Source organism: Xenopus laevis, chromosome 6L (genome assembly GCF_017654675.1).
Source record: "Xenopus laevis strain J_2021 chromosome 6L, Xenopus_laevis_v10.1, whole genome shotgun sequence".
Taxonomy (NCBI): Eukaryota; Metazoa; Chordata; class Amphibia; order Anura; family Pipidae; genus Xenopus; species Xenopus laevis.
This window is the reverse complement of record NC_054381.1, coordinates 93220055-93243908: the sequence shown is the minus strand read 5'-3', so window position 1 is coordinate 93243908 and position 23854 is coordinate 93220055. Positions and strand designations below refer to the sequence as shown.

Below are 23854 nucleotides of genomic sequence, written 5' to 3'. Positions count from 1 at the left end.
ATGTGACAGTGGGCTCTGAGCAGCTGTTGAGAAGCTAAGCTTAGGGGGTTGTTGCAAATTATCAAGCAGAAAATTAGGTTAGTCTGTAATAAAAGCTGATGCTATGGGGCGGAATATTAAATGCTGATGGCAATTATCTGTATTAATTACTAATCAGCCTTAAACTGTGACATTTATATTCTATGTGTGCTGTATATTTTGAGTCGGTCCCAGAGCATGTACAGTGAATCAGCAGAAAAGAAGATGGGGAGCTACTGGGGCATCTTTGGAGGCACAGATTTTCCCTGCTAAAGAGCTGTTGTTGCCTTTGGCTGGTACATAAGCCCAAAAGATAATGTACAACATTTCTAGCTACTTCTTTATATTAACTTTCCTTGTCTTTTAACTGCTTAACAGCTGCTCAGAGCCCACTGAGCATGTGTGTGTCGCAGACACTTTCCAAGATGGTGACCCCCTGTGACACGTTTTAAGTCCTGGATCATTGATGCTATTGAGAAGCTGAAACTTTAGGCTGGTGCAATAAGTTCTGTATATATAATATGTAATTTTTAGCCATATTCAATATTGGATAGGAGAATAGGAATTGCCTCTAATGGATTGGTCATAGGAAACAAAATTTAATCAGCAAAGGCATTCAGTATCCCCTGAAAAGCTGGAGAGGCAAGTAATATAGGCAGGAAGGGGTCATGTGCCAGGTTAAATAGTAGCGGAGAGATTGGGCACCCCTGCCTAGTACCTCGTGCAACAAAGAATGGGGAGGAGAGGTGCCCATTTACATAGATTTGGCCTGGGAAAGGCAATCCAATATAGAGACAGCCTTTATGAACAAAGTTCCAAAATGTCAAAATTTTGCTAAACTGACCAAATTAGAGTGGAATACCCGATCACTCCTTATTGGCGTCCCTATTAACAAATAACGTTTCAGAGTTTTTTGTTCTGTGAATCGGTTCTAATAGCTGCTAGAACAGAGTGTATTGCTTTCACAGATTGTCTGTTACGTGTAAAGCCTAACTGCTCAGGTGTTCTGGGATCTGGCAGGATATTTTGCTATAGACAGGCCAATAGTTTAGTATATCCCATAGCCATTGGCTATCAAAGCTTGAATTTTAGTGTAATGGGAATTTTTTTAAACTCTAATAAATTAGATTTTATTCACAATTTGAATGGTGTGTTATTTCTGAAAATTCGAGTTGGTGGTTTTAAATTAGAAGTTTTGAGTTTTAACCAAAATGTTTTTTAATCTGCCCCTTACTGCTCTTGGTATTTGCTGTGAAGAAGATAAAGGAGATAAATGTCTATCTCCTAGTAAAACTCTATATATATTTCATAGTGACACATTAGCAAGGCATGGGGCTTACCAAACCGGTTATATGAGACCATCAGTCTCATATATATCCAAACTCAAATTTAGAAATATATACCATCCATATATACCATTTTCCTGGATGAACTTACCAAACCGGTTATATGAGACCATTAGTCTCATATATATCCAAACTCAAATTTAGAAATATATACCATCCATATATACCATTTTCCTGGATGAACTTAAATGTCTAAGTGAAAAAGCACAACATTTCCAAACATCTACTTGCATTTAACACAAATTAAATGTGATATTTGCAGTGCAAGGTTTAAAATATGCACATTGTATTTTATTTACTGATTTCTATTAATCCTTGTTAATGTTGTAGTTCGTAAAACAGGTTGCAAGAAACATTATTCTGTCTTTCTTATCGTGTTTCACATAACAGCGGAGATATTATCCTGCACGAAAATATACTTATACAGTACTATCTTTATTTGATTTGACACTTCATTTCTATTGGCTAGAAAGCACACACAAGACTGGTTTTGCTCATTTATCTAAACAGCCCAGCTTCCATCAGACTAGGGCAAATTGCACATATACATCTACAATGAGGATTAGAGGGCTATAAGTGATAAGCCTACAAGCATTATAGCAAATGCACAAAATGACATTGTTGACACGAAAAGGCTACAATGCTAATCTTTCAGTGGCTATATGTTTCGCCTATAATCCTATCACTCCATGGATGCTCATTACATGTGTGCTCATGTACGAGTAATCCAAAACTGTCCCTTATAACCTAAGCAATACACTGGAATTAAAAGTCCAGATTGTGGGGTATAGGCACCTGAAGAAAAAGATGATATTTGCTGTGCAAAGCATCAGTTTTGCAGGAAGAACATATTACACTGAGGATGTTTACATTATTACTTCCATCAATCCAATGACTTGCAAAACATAAATGAAAGCAATGGAAAAGCATTCGTTATTCATCTTATGACAACTACTGCACACAAAAATCATTATTAACCACAGAAGTTGTTTCTATGACAACCATCTATATTGAGTTGCAAGTGAAATTGTATTATCATACCACAGCACTTCTATGTTTTCACATTCTGTAAATAATTGATTTTTCTACTCAATGGAAAAAAAAAATCTAGTTGCGTATACTAGAGATTTAATGATGCACTAATATTTGCGTAATACTTAAACAAAATACTGAACATGGTGTTACATGAATTGCTGTTAGAAGCAAATAGGAAGACAAAATGTATGGGACCGGGGGTTTACTGGATAAGGGATCTTTCTGTAATTTGGATCTTCATACCTTAAGTCTACTAGAAAATCATGTAAACATTAAAGAAATCCAATAAGCTGGTTTTGCTTCCAATAAGAATTAATTACATCTTAGTTAGGATCATGTACAATGCACTGTTTTATTATTACAGAGGGAAAAAACATTCGGATTAGTTGGATAAAATGGAATCTATAGGAGATGGCATTTCTGTAATTCAGAGCTTTCTGAATACCGGGTTTCCGGATAACGGATCTCATGTCTGTATATATTCCCATCCTGTTACCAGTTGTTTCCTTTAGAGTTAAAGAATATATATATATATATATATATATATATATATATATATATATATATATATATATAGATAGATATATATATATAGATAGATATATATATAATACAAATGATGGACACAGTAAATAAATACACATTAGAAATTGGTGTTCATCCTTTTAAACACTGATCACGGTCACAGGAGAATCTGTTGTGCACTTCAAGTAAACATGTCAGAGGAATTATCATGAGATGAAAAAGGTGTGAGCACTTGACATCAGATCAAAAGCAGCTTTCTCTCCCTCAAAATGTCAGTGTCATTAGACAAGGAGAAGGAGGAGGCAGCGAGGAACCAAATCAAAAGATTTTTTTTCTCTTGTGAAATACTGCAGAATGTCAGACTTGCTATGGAACAATGAACTGAGAATAAAGCAAAAAAATAAGTATTCATGGCTGACCTACAGGTGTTGTTTCTAAGGATGGGCACAGGCCATATAAGGTGTTGTTAGTATCACAGATATTGGTTCTCTATTCTATATTATATTACCATACACTGCAAAACTGCCATATGGTTGCGGCCCTTCAGCTGCATGAACTTCAAATGTGATTCAAAATAGTTATGGTTCCAAAGCCTTTGGAGCTATGCATCGTGGTCTTTTGTTTTTCAATAACAATCATTACAGAGCAAAAATCCCCCAAAAATCGTATATTAGAATAATTACTCTAAACCACAAACAATTTGATAATTAAGTGTAAGAAAACACGAAAAACCTCTAATACAAAACCTCTCCATCTAGGCTAAGTCATGTAGAAGTCAGTGGGCACTGTCCTTATTAAATTTTAAAATCAAAATTTACTTCAAGGTTTTAGGGATTTTTTATTGATTGCAATAGCATGAAAAGTTATATGAAAACTATTTTGAGGTTTTCCTTTATGCATTTTTATATTTACGGTTCTTTTAATAGATAAGTAGACATTTATGCTTTTTAAAATGTGCATTTAGTTGAGGTTGAAAAAACAAATTCCAATTTCCAATAGTCCTCCCCATGTAGTAGGACTGGTGGATCACCAGTTCTTATTCGGTTGGCATATGGATAAAGGCTCTACAAAGTGGTATATGCACAAAGAAGTCAGTGACATAACTAGAGTGTGCGGTGCCTCCTGCAAAAAAAAAACTTAAAAGAGAGGTCCAGCGCACTTTGATCCCTATTAAAATGTGCATTTAATTGAGGTTGAAAAAACAACACAAATACCAATTTCCAATAGATGTAGTAGGAGGGCTGCACTGGTGGATCACAGAAAGTTCATTTTTCGGGCTCTTATTTGGTTGACATATGGCTAAAGGCTCTACAAAGTGGCATATGTACATAGAATGTGCCGGGCCCCCTGCAAAAAAATCTTAAGAGGGGCCCGACACACTCCCCATCCTACAGCCCACTTCCCATGCCCCCTCCCAAGTCCTGACTCCTCCCTGCCCACTTCCCGCACTGACTCAGCCCACTCCCATCCAACTTCTTCCCCCTTCCTCGCCAAGGTAAGAGAGAGCGGCTGGGGAGGACGGGGTTTTCATTAGCTATAGAAGAAGCAGACCCAAGAGTCCGGGCTCCCCTGAGACTGTGGGGTCTGCTGCTTCCTCTATAGCTATGCCACTTAAAAAGGTATATTCGGAGAAACTATAAGGTTTGTTGAAGTGGCAAAAAAAGGCACTGATGTCATCCAAACAATGAAGTACCATACCCCTTGATTGAGTGGTACTGACACATCTATGCGAGCCCAGACAAAAAATATATACAGAAAAAAACTAATTTATGCATAAAACACAAGCCAAGATTGTATTCAACCCATGCAAATTTAAGAAGAAATCAATATTTTTGAGGTAATATTCAAACTTCTCCAGAATAAAGCAATACATAATGACAGTTGTGTTTGTATTAAAAGCATGGAGCATGTCGGTTCATCTTCTTTAGCATTATTTGAAATGATTTATTAGCATTTATGTTACATGATCACAACTTTTAATGAATGTCATACTATGCTACTCTACCTCTATAATATGCAGTAAAACAAGATGTATTTTCTTCTCCTGTCAAGCTTGTGCCTTTGCTAACATGATATAATGTATCTTTGCCTTTGGGCAAATATAATCCTTCGGCACCAACATCTATTTTAATGTCTCTAATTGCCACACTTACAGAGAACAACTATAATATTTAGTGTGCAATCTTAAACAACATGACATTATTTTAAGCTAGAAAAACATAAAAAAAGATGCTACACAATCCCCACACTTGAATTTTAGTAGAGACACCTCTCCAGGTTGTTCAGGTTAGTTGGATGGCACCTTGTCCTCTCATTTTCAAACAGTGCAACAGATTCAGGAAAGCTTTGACTGCGTTATTGAAGGATAGTCTCCATATTTGTTCCAGTTTTTTTGCTTTCATTTGCAACTACCTTTACAAATAAATTTAAAATTAAAGATTTTTTTATTTGATACGGGAAGTTGTTTAGCATTTTATTCTCTTTAATTGAATAATTGTTTGTTGCAATAACTCTTCTGGAACTTTATTTTAGAGCTTTATAGGAACATCATGATGAAAAGGTGGGAAAATGAAGCTAGCACAAAGATTTCATATTGCCAATGCATCTCTCTTAGTTTGATTGGAGCTCAGATCATGTACTAACAACCAATAAGTAGATTGTATATAAAAGTATACAGTAGGGGTTTTTAACATAGGAGTAGGTACCACTCTGGGCTCAGCCCTCCACCTGCCCCTACTCTACGTAATCAGCCGAATTTAGCTGCAAATTATTTCATGATGGGATAATTTGTTTGTAAATAACCAGCTGACTATGAGAATGTTTTGCACAGAACAGAATCTACATGTTTGGAGAAAGAAAGGCCTTCAAATTGTAAATTATATATAAAAACAAGTTTTTTTTCACAGCAGTAACAAAGGAAAAAGAACCTTAAAAATGTTTTTCCAAATATTATTTAATCAGTCCCTTCAATTAATTAGTATACAGAAGAAATCTCTTAATTAATTCAAAACCAAATCATGAGACCTGAGAGTCACTAACATGAATTGATTGGGGTCCACTACAAAATAGGTTATGTTAAACGCAGGTATATAGCATGTAAATGGCCATTCCGGAAGTTTGCACTGCTTACCTGAAATGTTATTTGTTGGTTGATGTCAGTCACATGAAACTGTTTCAGGAAAAGCTCATTTTCACTCCAGAACAAGCGAATATCAGGAATACCATAAAGAATCATGGCAAGTCTTTCTAGTCCAAGTCCGAATGCCCAGCCAATTTTGTCATGTGCGCCAGCTATAATGAAAGACAAGCCGAAAATCCAGGAGATTAGTGCAGAAGATTTCAAACAGAACATCTATCACGCTTCTAAAGGACAACTCAAAAAGACATGGAATTCTGCCTGTAATTGCCATCTGATCAGTCTAAACCTGATGTAAACAAAGGATTGTAGAAGTAATCAATAAAGCAGACCTCAAATGTTGAAAATTCCTAGCTTTGATTAAACTTATTCAGAGTGACAGCTCATAAATTAGAGACCAAGATGATGTGCAGTTTATCTTGACAAAATTAATAATTTTCAAATAGTATCCCAAGAATAATAACTTTTTTATAACTGCATTCTGTGAATCTGTTAAGTTTAATTTTCCCTTTTTCACGCTACTCAGTAGCAGCTCAGTAACCCAGGTTGCTGCCTATCAGCAACAGATGCTTAACCCCTGCTAAGCATGTAAGAGAGCTACCACTATAAACCATGAGCTGGAAATTAAAACTCATTTATTTTAACTAGGGATGCACCGAATCCAGGATTTGGTTCGAGATTCGGCCTTTTTCAGCAGGATTCGGCCGAATCCTTCTGCCCGGCCGAACCGAATCCGAACCCTAATTTGCATATGCAAATTAGGGGTGTGGAGGGAAATCATGTGACTTTTTTGTCAGAAAACAAGGAAGTAAAAACTGTTTTCCCCTTCCCACCCCTAATTTGCATATGCAAATTAGGGTTCAGATTCAGTTCGGTAATCAGCTGAATCGTTCACAAAGGATTCGGGGGTTTGGCCGAATCCAAAATAGTGGATTTGGTGCATCCCTAATTTTAACCAATTTAAAAAAATCTTTCACAAAGGATTCGGGGGTTCGGCCGAATCCAAAATAGTGGATTCGGTGCATCCCTAATTTTAACCAATTTAAAAAAATGGTACAAAAGTTACAAAATTCATATTTTAAAAACATATTCTGATTCAAAAAATTCTGTGGCTTTGAATGCATTCTGTATCCATAGAAAAATGGGGGTTAAAAATATAATGTAATTTCTCCTACCGCACACCTGTAGTTCACCAATTCTGCAACTGGTGGTGCGTTTCTTACGTTGACCCGGCCGGGTCACTTAGCAACGCATGTGTATAAAAAACGGATCCGCACACACACACTGGTTAATGCAGTCGGGGAGTATCCCCTTTTATTCAGCCACCAAACATTCAACATTTAGGGGGGGGGAACACCAACACCCACCCTTCATCAGGATACAATTCTTAGTGCAGTAACTCATTTAAACCCAACTTCCCACGCCTTCAATTCCCATCATGCAACTTTCCACAGTATTTAACCCTTATGTGGAATACAAGAAATGTAACCCTTATGTGTAATACAGAGAAACAATCAATGATTGATTAAAAGGGGATACTCCCCGACTGCATTAACCAGTGTGTGTGCGGATCCGTTTTCTAAACACATGCGGTTAAAAATATAAACCAGAAGTATTATAAGGTCTTTCTGAAAGGGACCTTTGTGTGTCCTTGAGAGGAGAGGAACTTTGACATAATAAATACATTTTAGGGTAGAACTACACGGACGATTTCTGTGCGTTTGTGTCGGATCCAACTCTGGGCAACAAATGCTCTTGCCATGTTGGATGCGACGGGAAACAAGGCAAGTAATACAAAAGTCGGATGGTGTTGCAGCGTTGATCCGACACGACTGTTGGATGCAAATGCTGCAAGCTGCATCTAAATCAGACAGTCGTATCGTGTCAGATAGACACCATCCGACTTTTGACGAAAGCGTTTTGTCGCCCAGTGTCGGATCCGACACAAATAATCTGTGTAGTTATACCCTAATCTCTGTAGTCCATCACCATATTTTTAATGGATGTGGAAAAAAACAGCAACAGGAAAGTAAATAAAAAAACTTTTAGAAATGAAGACCAATTAAATTTGCTAAGAAGTGGCTATTCTATTAATAACTTGAGGTGAGAGTTTTCTTTTATATTTGCAACATCCAATTTCAAAAACAAATTTGCAACTAACTGCAGAATAAAGTTACTCGTAAATAAATAAATAAGTTGAAGCTTGAAACAAATTGCTCTGTTTTTGGTTTTTTGTTTTTTTCTTCATAATCAGGATGCTAGATTTCTTGCAAAGTTCTAACAAAGAAGGAAACTATGGAAATTGGTGTTTTATTAGGTGATGTATCCTGTCAGCAGTTAAAGCATTCATAAGATTCATATAAACTACTAAATGTTGCCAGAAAAAAATGCACCAGGCAACCTAGATACAATGCCGGAACAGATAACTACTCATGTCCCTTATGCCTCTTTAAATGAAAAAGTACTGAAATGAAGGACCTAGGGGACAAAGATTGATACACATGTGTCAATCATATATTTATGCAGAAGTGATTAAGCTTCATTTTGTGAGTCAGCATTATGCTAAAATCCATAATTTGCATGATAACTCTGTATATTAATCCAACGGAATGGATCAAGAAGCAGACAGCTACTATGATAAATGCCACAGAAGACTAAGTTACCTAAATCAAAATATTTTCAAGGTTTAAGGATGAGAATCAGGGAAATATGACTACATTCCTGATTGCTACTGGATCTAATCAAATCCTGAAAAAATACACTTGGGTAATAGTTGATATGCTATAGACCACTGAGCTCCACTTCTCAACTCTGAAACCTTGTGTAGATATCAGAGTTTTAGATTTAAGCCATAAGTGGTTATTATCAAAGAACAAAGATAATAGAACACAACAATAGTTACAGAATTGCTGTGTTGTAGAAGAAGCTCAAGGTTAAAGGCCATTCTGTTATAAGAATGTTTGCACAGAACAAGGAATACATCTGTTGTCTCATGTAACAAGTATAGTGCAAGGCCAAGAAAGACACATATAGTTTCAGAAACGACAGCATAGATACCATTCTGGACACTGTGCTGACACAGTAGATGCACCTTATTCGGCTATTGTACTGAGACTGTGAGTCTGTCCCTAAGATGGAAATAGTGACACAGTTATGCTAAAACAAAAATGATGATTGGATGCCTCTGGATCAGCCCCATAGAAGAAGAAATGGTTAAATAGTCATCTGTTGTATTGCTTATTGTCCCCCAACGTCCTCACAAGCTTTCAGGACGTGTGAGCTATTATTTAATACTCTGTATTGTAATCCTCTGTATTAACGTATACCTCTCTGGTTAATTTCCTGAGAGAATCTGTTTGGTTCAAGTCAGGCCCAGGGGGAACTTCGGGGCCAGGCTCGATTTGAGTAAGTATTTATTCAAATCCAAGAGGGACTTACTCATCGTGGCTGAGAATCTTATATCCCTGGAGGACTATAGGAGCATAAATCCGACACCTTGATATATGAGTCGGGCATAAGAAGGATACTAGATTAAAGTGGAATTGTATAGACTTCAATAATCTCAAAAATAAATGTTCAAGCCCTCCAAAATGTGACCATGACAACAGACACAGGTGTCAGGCTTACTGGTGGAATCTAGCCTAAGGCATAGAGGAGGGGCAGGCAATATTTGATTCACAGCTGAGATTTTTAAAAGAGTTTACAACAGCTATGAATGCTTTACTAAAAAAACTAATTTGGATTTCACGTTTAATTTGAAAAGGACTTTTATTTTACAGCTTTTTATGTCCAGGTGACAGGTCCGCTTTAATGGCTTGCAAACAGCTTCTCATTGCAATCTCTGTATTATCTGGTCTCCTTTAGCACAGAGGTGTGCAAATCTCCACCATATGTTTATATATAGTGTTTGGCTATAGGAATCTGCCATACTTTTAAGAATAGGGTTTTGAGAAGAAAAAAACAGTTAAGAAGGGTGGGTCTTCAGTAGACTGTAACTTTGAATATCATAGCATATATTGAGTGAGAGGTGAGGCTCAGTCCAAGCCTTGAACTCCTTTAATTGTTATAAGACCAAACTTACTATAATTACAGTTTTTTGGTTGTCTTTACACGTTTCCCATTATGTTACTATGGGGAAAAAAGGATACAGATACAGGAATAAGCTATATTCAAATCAAGCATTGCTATTTTTTTTACTTGCCAACGTTGGGTTCAAATATGATGTTTTTTTCTGTGAATATAATGGCAGGTATCTGAATTGTATCCACAGATTTCATTATCCTTTTTTTCTCCTTATCTGTAACAGTATAATATTTTATTCAGCCAGTCTACCACCTGATATTTCTTCACTGTCAGTTTGACAGATTGTCATATCTGCCTGTGTCTATGTTGTATCATGTCCTTTGTCCTAGAAGCAGCATCTGTCTGTGTATGTATATGTTACATATATTTTTACTCTGCAGTGTATGGCCTACTGAAAAGTGAGACAAATAGCATTTGTACGTGTGTTATAAGGAGGGAACACCTGCTATTATGTTTCTGAGTCCTGTCAGTACTCTATGGTATATTAAATGCAATGTTTCAGTAAAAATACAACTGCTGTGTGTGCTGCAAATTGGTTTGCGGAAGTAGCTAGTGGAAAAGGTCGTTATACTGTTCAGCAGACACCTTTGTATGTTCAGAGGACTTAATAGGTCATCTTTCCTTCATAAACATGCGGACAGCACAGTCATTAAAATAGGCTTAAATGGTGTATTGCTGAGTATATTGATGGATTATTTTAAGTGCTGAATGGGCGGTTATTATATAGCCAAACACTGCATATATGTGCTCTCTATAGGCCATATGTTCTTGAAAGCAACTACTTTACTGGGATTATTTGATTAAAGTGTTAAACCAGGATATGTTCTCCTGTGTTAACACATCAAAAAAGTGTATGCTAAATAAAAATCAATATAAATGTGTTAAACATTATAATTAGCACACCTTATATAAAATGGCACATAAAGCAGCTTTAATTAATGGCAGGCTTTACTCTGTGGCAGTAAGTGTCAGGAACTGCCTAACTGTGGCACCTCCAGGTTGAGTCACAGGAGGCATTGCAGATGTATGTCTTTTCTCTGGTCTGTATTTCCTAGCCCATGCCCTCATGCCCATCTATCTGCAAACAATAGCCCGGTTAAGGAGTAATTTAAAGGGATTCTGTCATGATTTTTATGATTTTGTTTTTATTTCTAAATTACACTGTTTACACTGCAAATATTTCATTATATCATGTAAATCTAAATCCTAACACAAGTGTATTTTTTTAGTTGTAATATTGGTGTGTACACAGCCATCATGTGCTTTTAGAAAGAGCCAGTGCTGCACTATGGAACTGTTTTCTGACAGGCTATTTGTTTCTCCTACTCAATGTAACTGAAGGTGTCACAGTGGGACATGGATTTTTACTCTTGAGTGCTGTTCTTATAACTACCAAGGAGATGTTATCTTGTGTCAGGGAGCTGTTATCTGGTTATCTTGCCATTATTCTGCTGATGGGCTGCTGGGGAGGGGGTGATATCACTCCAACTTGCAGTGTGGCAGTAAAGACTGACTGTAGTTTATCAGTGCACGTCACATGACTTGGGGCAGCTGGGAATCTGGCAATATGTATAGCCTCATGTCAGATTTCAAGATTAAATATAAAAAAAATCTGTTTGCTCTTTTGAAAAAAGGAATTTCATTGCAGAATTCTGCTGGCGCAGCACTGTTAACTGATGTGTTTTGAAACAAACATGTTTTCCCATGACAGTATCCCTTTAAGCATGCCTCCTCCAACACCCTGTGCTGGATCATTAGCCCTTCTACTTTGTCCAAGCCACAATTTTCTGTTCCTTTTTGTTTATCCTGAATCTTGTACTGTAGGTCAGATCTTGCCCTGTCCTTGCCCCCTATGTTCTGACTCCCTGGTTTTGATATTGGACTAATAGTTTGGATTTGGACTGATTCTTTACATTTCTGAGGTATTGGTTTGCATTAATAGTCTTAAATACCTGTTAAAAGATGATTCATGTCTAATAGTACAAAAAGCCTTTCTGACAGAATGATCCAGTCTAACCATAAGGAGCCTGCTGCAAGCTTTACTGTGCTACATGTAGCAGAACTACAACACTCTGGTGAACGGCTCCCTGTAATCAAATAGTATGCTAGGCAAAGGACTTGTTCTGGGATTTGCTGATCCTAAGCAAAGGACTTGCAAACAAGTCATTTTTTCAGTAGTCTCCCATCTGCATGAAAAGTATACTAATTACCTTGCTGCTTCTAGAGGATAAAGCTCAGGACTTGACAGAATAGGCCATAGACAAGAATGCACACTTCTAGGAAAATCCCTGTTTTTATTTTTAATGAAAACACATTTCATTGGGTATTTATAGATAATTCATGAAAACCTCTTTTCTGCAGGGTCAGCTGCCCAGTCTCCAGTACCTGCTCTAGGGCCAGCTGCCCATCCTCCAGTACCTTCTCTGGGGCCGGTTCCCCTCCAGCAGATTTTTGTGGTGCTAGCTCTTCAGCGACTTGGTCATTTTCCATTTCCATGGCTTGGCCCCCTGCCAATCCTCCAGAGACTTGGCCCAAAGCAGCAGCCTTATCCTGTGCCAACTCCCTGATGTTCGCCTCATCCTGTGTCAGCACCTCGACAGCTGTTTATTCCAGTGCCCAGGGCTGTGGAGTCGGTACATAAATCCTTGAACTTTGACTCCTCAGTTTATGGTACCTCCGACTTTTAAAGAAACAGTAACACTAAAAACTGAAAGTGTATCAAAGTAATTAAAATATAATATACTGTTGCTCTGCACTGTTAAAACCATGGGGGCAGCCATTCAAGCTGGAATAAAGGAGAAAAGGCACAGGATATACAGCAGATAACACAATTATCTGTTATGTGCTATGTAACCTCTGCCTTTTCTCCTTTTTTCCAGCTTGAATGGTTGCCCCCGTGGCTACACAGGAGCTTATTTATATACCCTATAGTAGTCCTTCTGAAGCAAACACACAACTTTTACCAGTGCATGCTAACAGTATATTATATTTTAATTACTTATATGTTAATTAAGTACACAACATACAAACCATTTTATCACTGCCAAAGCTCAAAAATATAATCCATATCCTTTGGTAATTCTAAAACAAAATCAAAGTTAAACTACATAAACCAATAACAATTGGAAAACCTAAAACAACTTGTATATTAATTGAACAGGGCATATAGATGTAGAATAGCTGTTAAATACAAGCCAAAATTAACCATAGTATTGTCCTTAGAAACAGAATTGCATCTGCCATATCCTCCTTCATAGAAGCTCTTAAATCTGATTTGATTGTTTTCAGTGATTGTATTTAAAGTTATTATGGTTTAGAACATTTTTGGTGAATCCAACTCCAGATACCCATAAGTGCTTCCTACTCCCCAACTCCGACTCTGCCAGAGCCAGCTCCCTGACAATTGCCTCTGTCTGTTCCAGTGCTGGCTCCCCAACAGCTGCCTCTGCCTGTTTCAGCGACAGCCTGCTCTCCTTTGATAAAGCCTAAACCTGCAGTTCTCATATTGCCAGCGCTGGCCTCTAGATCTGTCTGTCCTGGCCTCTGGAACTGATCTTGCAACTCAGACTTCCCCATTTCCCGACCTGCCACTAACCATTCCGATCAAATAAAGTACAAAAGAACAGATCAGCCGATGTTCTATCCCTGACAGCAATTGTACAACAGTTATTTCCAACAAAAGCTAGTGACAGTCTCCCTCTGAAAATCGTATGATTGGCAATACATGCAGAGATATTACCTGAAGTCAGCAGTAATCTTTTAATCTGTCCGATCAACCAAACGACAATCTCCGCCGGACGAAAAATGTCGGGACTCTACACACACGGTCCGAAAATCGTACGAATCGCCTATGGCCAGCTTAAGTGGCAGTGATTCTACTGCTGACTGCAGAAATCAACCTGCCATTGACTTCAGTAATGGTCTTGACTTGTTTGATTGCAGCCTGTCCTGACCAGTTGCCTGTACTGGGACTACTGTTTTCTGTCTGATATTTTACATTTCTGAGGTACGCTTTGTTTTGTTTATGACTATGAAGATTTTTATTCATCCAGGTCATAGTATATCTAGTATAGGTCAATCTAAAAACAACTGGACTTGCTGAGTAATCAATTTAGACGTTTCACTACTCATCCGAGCAGCTTCTTCAGTTCAACTGACTGGTGTGGGAAGTTCTCGGCATATAAACTCTTCCACTAATCCATTTACAATGGCACATTGTAATTCTTCAAAGAGGTGACATCTGAAGAAACTCACAGAGGTGTTGATTCTGTGTAGTTGTGATAGGATTATCCAATGTGTCATGCAACTCCTAGATACAGGTGTTACTTGTGAGAGTTGCATGAATGGATGTGTGAAGTGTTCTGAATCCGCCGGGGTACAGATGTTAGCACAGCTTTGTATGTAGCAGACAGGTGGTGTCGAAGGCCCCCACCTCTGTTCAGAGATGGTCTCTCCACCTTGACATGAATCGCCTCTTTCACGCCTCGTTCAAACCAGCGGTCTTCTTTATCCAAGATTTGGACCTTGCTGTCTTCAAAGGAGTGTCCCTTGTCTTTAAGGTGTAGAAAGACAGCTGAGTTTTGCCCTGTAGAGTTCTCCCTCCTGTGCTGAGCCATTCGCTTGGAGAGCAGTTGTTTTGTCTCCCCAATGTATAGATCTGCGCACTCCTCGCTACACTGGACTCCGTATACCACATTGCTTTGTTTTTATTTTGGTGTTTGATCCTTTGGGTGTACCAGTTTTGGTCTCAGTGTGTTGCTAGGTTTGAAAAACAAAGGGACATGGTGTTTGTTGAAAATCCTCCTGAGTTTCTCTGACACTCCAGCTACATATGGGATGACTATGTTTCGCCTACTATGTGTCTCCGGGCGGTTATTTCTATTGGTGTTCCTGTTGGGCTTGGTTGCTGCTGTTTTGACAAAGGCCCAGTCTGGGTAGCCACACGCTTTCAAAGCTCCTCTGAGATGTTTTTGCTCTGTCTTTGGACTCTGTATCAGTTGCCACACATTCCGCAGGTGGTGGTGCAGGGTTCGAATGACACCCAGTTTGTGTTCCAGTGGATGGTGGGAATCAAACAACAGATATTGATCCGTATGAGTGGGTTTCCTGTATACTTCCGTCTTCAAGTTACCCCCCTCTTGGATACATATCAAACAGTCCAAAAAAGCAAGTTTGTTCTCATGGACATCTTCCCTTGTGAACTTGATGTTATTGTCCACTGAGTTAATGTGTTCTGTAAAGGCCGCCACTTCATTGGATCTGATTTTAACCCAAGTATCATCCACTAGGAGTTGCATGACACATTGGATAATCCTATCACAACTACACAGAATCAACACCTCTGTGAGTTTCTTCAGATGTCACCTCTTTGAAGAGTTACAATGTGCCATTGTAAATGGATTAGTGGAAGAGTTTATATGCCGAGAATTTCCCACACCAGTCAGTTGAACTGAAGAAGCTGCTCGGATGAGTAGTGAAACGTCTTCATTGATTACTCAGCAAGTCCAGTTGTTTTTAGATTTGTTTTGTTTAGGACTATTTGTGTTTAGCTTCAGAATGTTTGATAGTTAGAGAGCACATCGGCTCCTCACAACCAGTTTAACAAACCATTTTTACAGTAAGAGATATTGGTTATACAGGTATGGGACCCGTTATCCAGAATGCTCGGGACCTGGGGTTTTCCGGATAACGGATCTTTCCGTAATTTGGGTCTTCATGCATTAAGTCTACTAGAAATTCATTAAAACATTAAATAAACCCAATAGGCTGGTTTTGCTTCCAATAAGCATTAATGATATCTTAGTTTGGATCAAGTACAAGCTACTATTTTATTATTACGTTGAAAAAGGAAATCATTTTTAAAAATTTGGATTATTTGGATAAAATGGAGTCTATGGGAGATGGCCATTCCGTGATTTGGGGTTTTCCGGATAAGGGATCCTATACCTGTACTGGAAAGCAACTTTGTTCAGAACTTTGATCGTGCAGGTGTAAAAGAGATAAAATAATCAAAGGTTCTGCCCATCAATTATATATTCTTTTGCACAACTATAACAGAGCATTATTTTTCTATGAATGTGCAGCTTTCCAAAGAAGCAGTGACGTTCTGTAGCCAAATTACCATGGAATATGGCAGAATATCTATTAATGTGCACACATTTGTTATTGTGAAATCGTTGTACATTTTTTTCACAATTTGTTTTCCTGCAGAGAGAGAAGGCACAAACAACCTATAGTTTTCAGATAGGTGTAAGAAGCCAAATAATACTGAATTCTCAGAAAGCTTACTTTACATAATTGTTAATAGGCAAAATGGTTCACATTGCAAGTTTTTTTTATTCTTCTTTTACATTTCTCCATTATTGTTTTCTAGAATCTTTAATGTACAATATACTGACTTCAAACATGACTCTTTTAAGTAAATGTCCATTAAGCCCTATACATAGGGCATGTCATCAATAAAATTCCACTGCTGTGAAAAGAAAAACCTAAGATATTCTGGAGGCAGCTAGCTGAAATAAAAGAAACCGAACAATGAATAAGAATAGAGATAAAAGGCAAAGTTGCAAACATGCTAGGCAATGCACTTTAGGTCCTTTTACAATGTTATAAAATTATTAGATATCAAAATGTCTTGCCATTTTATTCTTCAAAAGTCTGAAAAAATCTTTAGCATTCAGTACAAAATGTAACCACATGGGAAACATGAATAAAAAGACTGAGTGCATGAAAAATAAAAGCAAATGTCAGACGAGAATGATATGAATCCCAGAGAACTTGCAATCAAAAAGAAAAGATATGCCCTATCCTTTGTATAAGCACCATCAGGCATGAAAATACTGGATAGGTCATGTTTCTCCTTCAGAACACAGCTTTAGATCATTCACACAAGATTGTATTAAACTTGGTTTGCACTTGGTGGCAGTCAGTTTAGAATAGGATACTGTTCATATCTAACAATCTCATGAACCTGATTGAGAAATTCTCTACTTTTTTTATCTGGTGCCTCCAACTGCAAGATTGATGAACAATACCATTGTGAGAGACTACAGGAGTGGAAATGGCCATAACGAGCCTACGGGGAGACATAACGTACGATTTAAGATTTTGCCTCAATTCAAAAACTTGAATGTTTGGTATTTATCAAGCACAAAAAAAAAATCAATTGTAAAACTTCTTCATCTAAAAGCTTGCAAGTTCTTGTAGAAGTCAATGTGAGTTGCCCTAGGCAAAATGCAAGCCATTTTTTAATTGGATTTTTCAATTTTCACGTTTTCTAGAATTTTGAGCCTGTCAACTCACAAATTATGGTTTACGAGTTTTCTACATGCTTGTATTCAATCGAGTTTTTTAAATTCAGATTTTTTAAAAAAAACATTTCAAGTTTTATTCGAAGTAGAAAAAAAACATTATCGATTTTTGATAAATAAGCCAATTAGTGCTGTATATATTTGTGGATAAGGCTGAGAAGCTTGATGAAGGCACAGAGAAACACTTTTTTGATATTTAATAAGCAAATAGAAAAAAGCAAATAGAAAATCAGACTAATAAGGGCCAGACATTGGTGCAGGCAAATAGTAACTTTGTAATCAGGGTAAAGGTCAGGGCAGGGGGCAATAACAAATCTAAGAAAAAAATCAGAGCAGATCAGTCAGAGCTTCACATTACATTCATTTTAATCAACTAAGTAGCATAATTACCAACTGATGAAGAAGACATGCATTAATCGGAATTCTTTTTTTGAATTTCCCTGACATAATAGCAATAGGATCAGTGCGTACTCATGGACATCTAGTCATTATACTGAACTAATACCTTTTGTTGCATGTTCAGTGGTATGTACTGTTGTCTCTCTATTGTTAATTTAGATCACATCTCAAAAAGGCTACAAATCAGGCTTGATTATAGCATTCCACCAATAGTTTACAGACGTGTCTTGGGGGATCTTTAATAGTTATTAATTGAAAACATATGCAGTTCACTAAGATTCATAAATACCCAATCATCAAGAAACATTTCTGAAGATTACATTGCCTTTAAACTGTAGAAATTCCAAAGAAAAGACCATTTTCAGGTGTAGCAGGAAATCTTTTTTGGGTGTTTGACTTTAATAAGTATCCTGTGGTTTCTTAGGCAACAACTTCAGCAGCTGTACAACGCTCAAAAGATTTTTTTAAAAAATGCCATTTGTACTTTGTGACATATTTTTGTGAAGAGGAATGTAGAAGCAGCAGCCGTGAAGGCAAAATTTTGTCACTGCTGGGATTTCTTTCCCTTCGTTAACTGTGACTTTTTAATACATGGGAAATTAGAGATATAACCGATTTACATTATATTTTCTAAATTGGCAGTTAAATGTTTATAAGTGTTAAATTTACTGTATGGTATGATGAGAGAAGGAGAGAAAAAAAAAACACCAAGCACAACTCATATAGCTTAAGTCTTGTAAACAAATGAAGTCATTCCCATCGTCTGACTTTTGCACCAAATTCTCTAGAATGGGCTAATTTACAATCATTCCACAGAAGACACATCTTGATTGAGAAAATATATACAGAATAGCGACAGGCGATTGAATTACTTTGTAATGCCATTAATGCCACACTGGCATTATCAAAATGAACGATTGCCCTCTTTTGAAAGTCCTTAGGGTATTAAGGATTGGTTAAAGGCTGGCAAGTCTCAAATTTAATTTTTCATTTCAGAATTATAATACTTCATTAAACTATGAAACTCTTGAAAGGTTATAGAAAGTTATCACACAAAGAGCAACTATGAAACATCTTTGCATTATAATAATAATATGGGTGAATATGCTATATACCGGCAAGGCTTTAAGTAAATAAATGTTGTAAGACAACAAAATCCACTGGAGCAATTGTTACAGGGTTTGTGAAGTAAAAATAAAATACTGCATAAGATCCAGTTTAATGTATTGAAGTCACCAAGAAATAAGTGGAGGTCCAGGTGCACAAGCCACAGACCTTCCAGCTTAGGGTGCAGATAGCCACCAACATTTTAGAAAACTAGGCAAGCGCCTGTTCCCTCTAAGCTGTGCGCTCATGTGATCGCACACAAATTTTGAGGTCATCAAACACAAAATAAACTGAGGTGCGCACAAAGAATTTTGTGTAAAAACAACACAACATTTTGTATTCACTCTGACCTGAGCACACTGTTTGTAAAAATATGCACACACGTTTAAACTGTGTGCACAAAAGAATCTTTGCACACATAGCCAAGAAGCAATTAGAGGGAACATTGGCAGGCACATTGGAACATGTCAGTAGAGATATGCAGAAAAAAAATAAGTAGGAATGACATGTCATAGTTAAGTGCACATGGACTTCCATGTGTTATTTTTTTGTAAGTATGAATATGAGATTCAAGTTGTGAAAGAATCACCCTGGAAAATATAATCTCCTGCACAAAATGTGGAATTATAATAATCATAACAACAATATCCTGCTCTATTGAAGGGGTCCCCAGCCTTTGATACACATGAGCCACATTCAAATGTAAAGAGTTGGGGAGCAACAGAAGCATGAAATTAAATTGCTGGGGATGCCAAATAAGTGCTGTGATTGGCTATTTGGTAGCCACTATATGGACTGGCAGCCTACAGGAGGCTCTATTTGACAGTTCACCTGTTTTTTTATGCAACCTAAATACGCCTCCAAGCCAGGAATTCAAAAATAAATAACGTTGGGGCCACTGAGGGCAACATCCAAGTGGTTGGTGAGCAACATGTTGCTCACAAGCCAATGGTTGGTCACTGATCTATTGACTAGATTTTTGTTTAATGTATAATCAACATTAAGCACCCTGGGTGCTGCTACTAATAAGTACAGTAAATCAAAAATACTTACCTTACAATGTTTCATAATATTTAAGTGTACTTATTACACTGCACCCCATATGACCCATACTAGCTCACACTTGAATGCATATCTCTACATAGTATATGACTGACAAATATCTATGTAATATAGTGGAAGCTGACCAGTTTTATCCCAGGGGAAAAGATGAATAAGTAACACTGAAATATTTATCAGCTGGAAACAATACAATATGCATGGCAGACGGAATTTAATGAATTTTAACATACAACCAACATAAATAAGTAAAAAAACTAATAATAACAATGCATTACCTGTTATTCATGTTGTTTAAAAAAAATTAGCAAATGTAATGCATTTTCTTTTTTACTGATTTTACTATTACATACAGTAAGTCAAGTAATTGAGGTGAGAAATTGCAGTAAAAATGTTTTAAATATATTTCCATCACTCATTTTATACAATAGTGGCTTAATTTTAATACACTGATGGATTTTGAAACAGCTAGATTATATTCATTCCAGTGGCCTGCACTTAATCCATACATTGCTTAAAGAACAATTATGGGCTACATGTTGACAAGGACCTGAGCCATATTGAAGGAAAACAGGAAATATCTATGTACATATAACTGACAGTGCTGTAAATGTTCTCCCTCAAGGACATTGCTTTGAAAAGATTTCTTATTTTAATACAATGAATTTGTAGAGCACAGACACATTTCCCGATGTAAATTATATTATATCAGTTAAAGGAAAATGTTACTTAAGCAACAGATAGTTCATATCATATTAAGTGGCATATTAAAGAATCTTACCAAACTGGAATATATATTTAAGTAAACATTGCCCTGTCACAGCTTGAACCACAATTTTATGATATTCTCTGTGCTGCCTCAGAGATCACCTGACCAAAAATAACAGGAAGAAGTGTGGGAGTAAAACACAGAACCTTGTCTGTTAATTGGTTCATGTAACTTAACAAGTACCCAATGGCACATACTACTAAAAACACATTATTATTAAAGTAGTTTATTTACATGAAGCAGGGTTTTACATATGAGCTGTTTTATGCAATATATTTTTATAGAGACCTACATTGTTTCGGGGGTATAGTTTTCCTTTAATTGATATAGCTCTCTTGCCAACTCTTCTTCATCTTCATCTTCCAGCCATCATACTGTATCATTGAAGCAGCATTGGACAAGCTCTACTTTTAGTTCTAGGTATTTTATTAACTTTGTGCGCACTCTTCTGGGTTCACAACATTATAGAGGCTGCTGCTGGACATATATGCTATATGGTCAAAAGTATACGCTATATGGCCAAAAGTATCCAGACACATTTTAGATAAAAGTATCTGAACACCCTTTCTAAAAATATATTCAATAGAATCTAGTGCTACTAAAACTAGGAGGCTTACTTTTGGGTTCTTGTAAGGCTTGAGAGGACTTCTCCCTGTACTTTTTCCATAGTCCAATGTCTACCCATTAAAAATGGACCTACATGGGCCTGTTATTTAGTGTAAAGTTAATCAACCAACCATACATGAATAGATACAGTTGTTAAGTTGTTTAATCAGGTTGGTTGCCAAAAGATGCAATCTAATTGTTCAGAAAACATTGTATAGAAAACATGGGTGAACTTCTATAACCGATGGGTAACAGACTACATCCATGTAAACTCCACTCCTTAGTTTAAGAATGGTCCTGATAAGATATTAATTTAAGAAAGGCATCACTTAGGGCCCTTACATGGAACAGTAGAAGACCAATTCTTGTATCTTTCACTTGTAAGCTACATTTCACATTACAGATTTTTTTTTATCCATCAACAAACTACATGAATTGTCAGATATGTCAGCAATACATTTGCTTACATTCACTAAACATTGCATACAAAACATAACTTGTTATGTAATAAAAGTTGCAAAGTTTGCTACAGGTATAGTCACCTATAGCAACCAGCAGGTAGCATTTACTGGTTGCCTGTTTAAAAACAAGCGTCTTATTGGTTACTATGGGTTATTGCAGGGGTCCCAACCACTGGGCTGTGGACATACTTGAACTGGGCCCCTGAGCCGAGTCCAGGCGCACCTAAATTTGACGTGGCATGCGCAGTTGGTGCCCCCTCTGGTCCTTGCAAAAAAAATTAGGACTTTACACTGGTCCCTGGGGCAAAAAAGGTTGGGGACCACTGAGTTATTGAACTTGGGCAAACTCTGCACCTTTTTGTTAGATAGGGTAGAATGTATTATAGGCACAAACCCCTCTAAAAAGCTTTTGTATTTACTCTTCAAACATCTGTTAAGAGTGACTCATATTAAAAAAAAAAAAAAAAAGTAAGATCTTCTCAATCGCCTTTACATACTTTAAAAACAAAGCACGATGTGCAATTTCTGCTTAAGTCCTTTTCAACAGCAGTCCTATCATAATAGCTTAAAGAATAGAAAATACAAAAAGAAAGCCTTCTAGCTGTTAGAAATGACAAGCGAGACATGTGTGCCTAAGGCTTAGCTCAAGGTGGTCTATAGCCAGAGACAGAAATTGCTATGGACAAGCCACATTCTACCAAGAAAAGAAATCTTCATTTTATTAACCAACTAAAAGGGCTTATTTTCCTTTCGACTGTTTTCAGTCAAGAAATGCTTATACCATAACTTTATTTTTAAAAAATCAGACTGCCTGTGCAGTCTTTTGGATGTCCTTAATATGTTCCGTAACTCAAAGGGTAATGAACCCTAATTGATGGTAATGTCACGTGTAATGCAAGACTAACATGAATTGTACATTCACCCTTGGATAGTTCACCTTTGCCAACAGTTAGTTTTGCTGTTCCCACCTGGACACATATACTAGTGGAAGCTCTGTTAAGGGACTAAATCTCACCTACTGTTGTCTGAATCCAATGCTGTATACTGGGAACAACAGAAATTGTATATTATGTTATAATACAGATGTTCATATTCATTTTATTGAAGTAACTGGTCCCTTCTGATGTTAAAGAGATAACATCCCCCAAATGTAATAAAAGGCACTAAGTTTGACCCGGAGCAGTAACCCATAGCAAGCAATAAGAGGTTTTCTTTTCAACAGGTGACCAGTAAATGCTACCTGCTAATTGGTTGCTATGGGTTATTGCACCTGGACAAACAGTGCATTTTATTACATAGTCCCATTAGTCTGTTGGCATAATATATTTTATGGAATACAACTCCCAATTAAAATGTATAAGGTAGGAAAAAATATTGTAGTTTTCTCTGCTGCTAAAATAATCTGCTTATCAGGGGATGCTGAAGATGTAGAAGTATAGACAGAGGGATACAGGTTGAATATCATATGTAAGAAGGCAAAATACTGTTACCTGCATATAACCAAAAGACCACAGGTAAACAGTTTACCTCAAACACAGATGCTAAAGAGCGATTTAGCTCATTACACCATTGGGCTCCATAAGAGTAAAAATATCAGGAGTGACATCAAGAAAGCAACGGCACATGCCTTACAAGGCCCTACATCAAGGCTTGATGAAGGGCCTAGAACGGTCCGTGAAACAGTGAAATCTGCACAGTTATTCTAGCCTAAAGGCCAGATATAAATCTATGACCTAAGAATAATAAACAACTAGAAATAAAACCTTTGAGTTATGTACACTAATAAAGTGATTTAAAAATCTTCTTAGGGCAATGCGCAATGTAGAACCAAAAGCAGTCAGTGATGACCTGCATGAACAACTATGCCTTATAAAGTCTGATAAATATATAATAGAAAAATAAGCTGGCATTTGAAAAGCAAGAATTACATTTAGGGGGTTATTTATCAAAGGACGAAGGTTAAGAGATTTTTTTTTATCTCAAATGAACTTGATTGACCT

The 23854-nt window shown here is 37.0% G+C and overlaps 1 protein-coding gene across 3 annotated transcripts in view; it reads right to left on the bottom strand.

The window, feature by feature from the left end:
• Positions 1–23854, bottom strand: part of fars2.L (phenylalanyl-tRNA synthetase 2, mitochondrial L homeolog) — a 195659-nt gene that overhangs the window by 60779 nt on the left and 111026 nt on the right. For all 3 annotated transcript variants that reach the window (XM_018267760.2, XM_018267758.2, XM_018267761.2), the window contains one exon: positions 6055–6215. In XM_018267760.2, coding sequence (XP_018123249.1) covers positions 6055–6215 — 161 coding nt within the window. The remainder of the gene's footprint in view (positions 1–6054; positions 6216–23854) is intronic.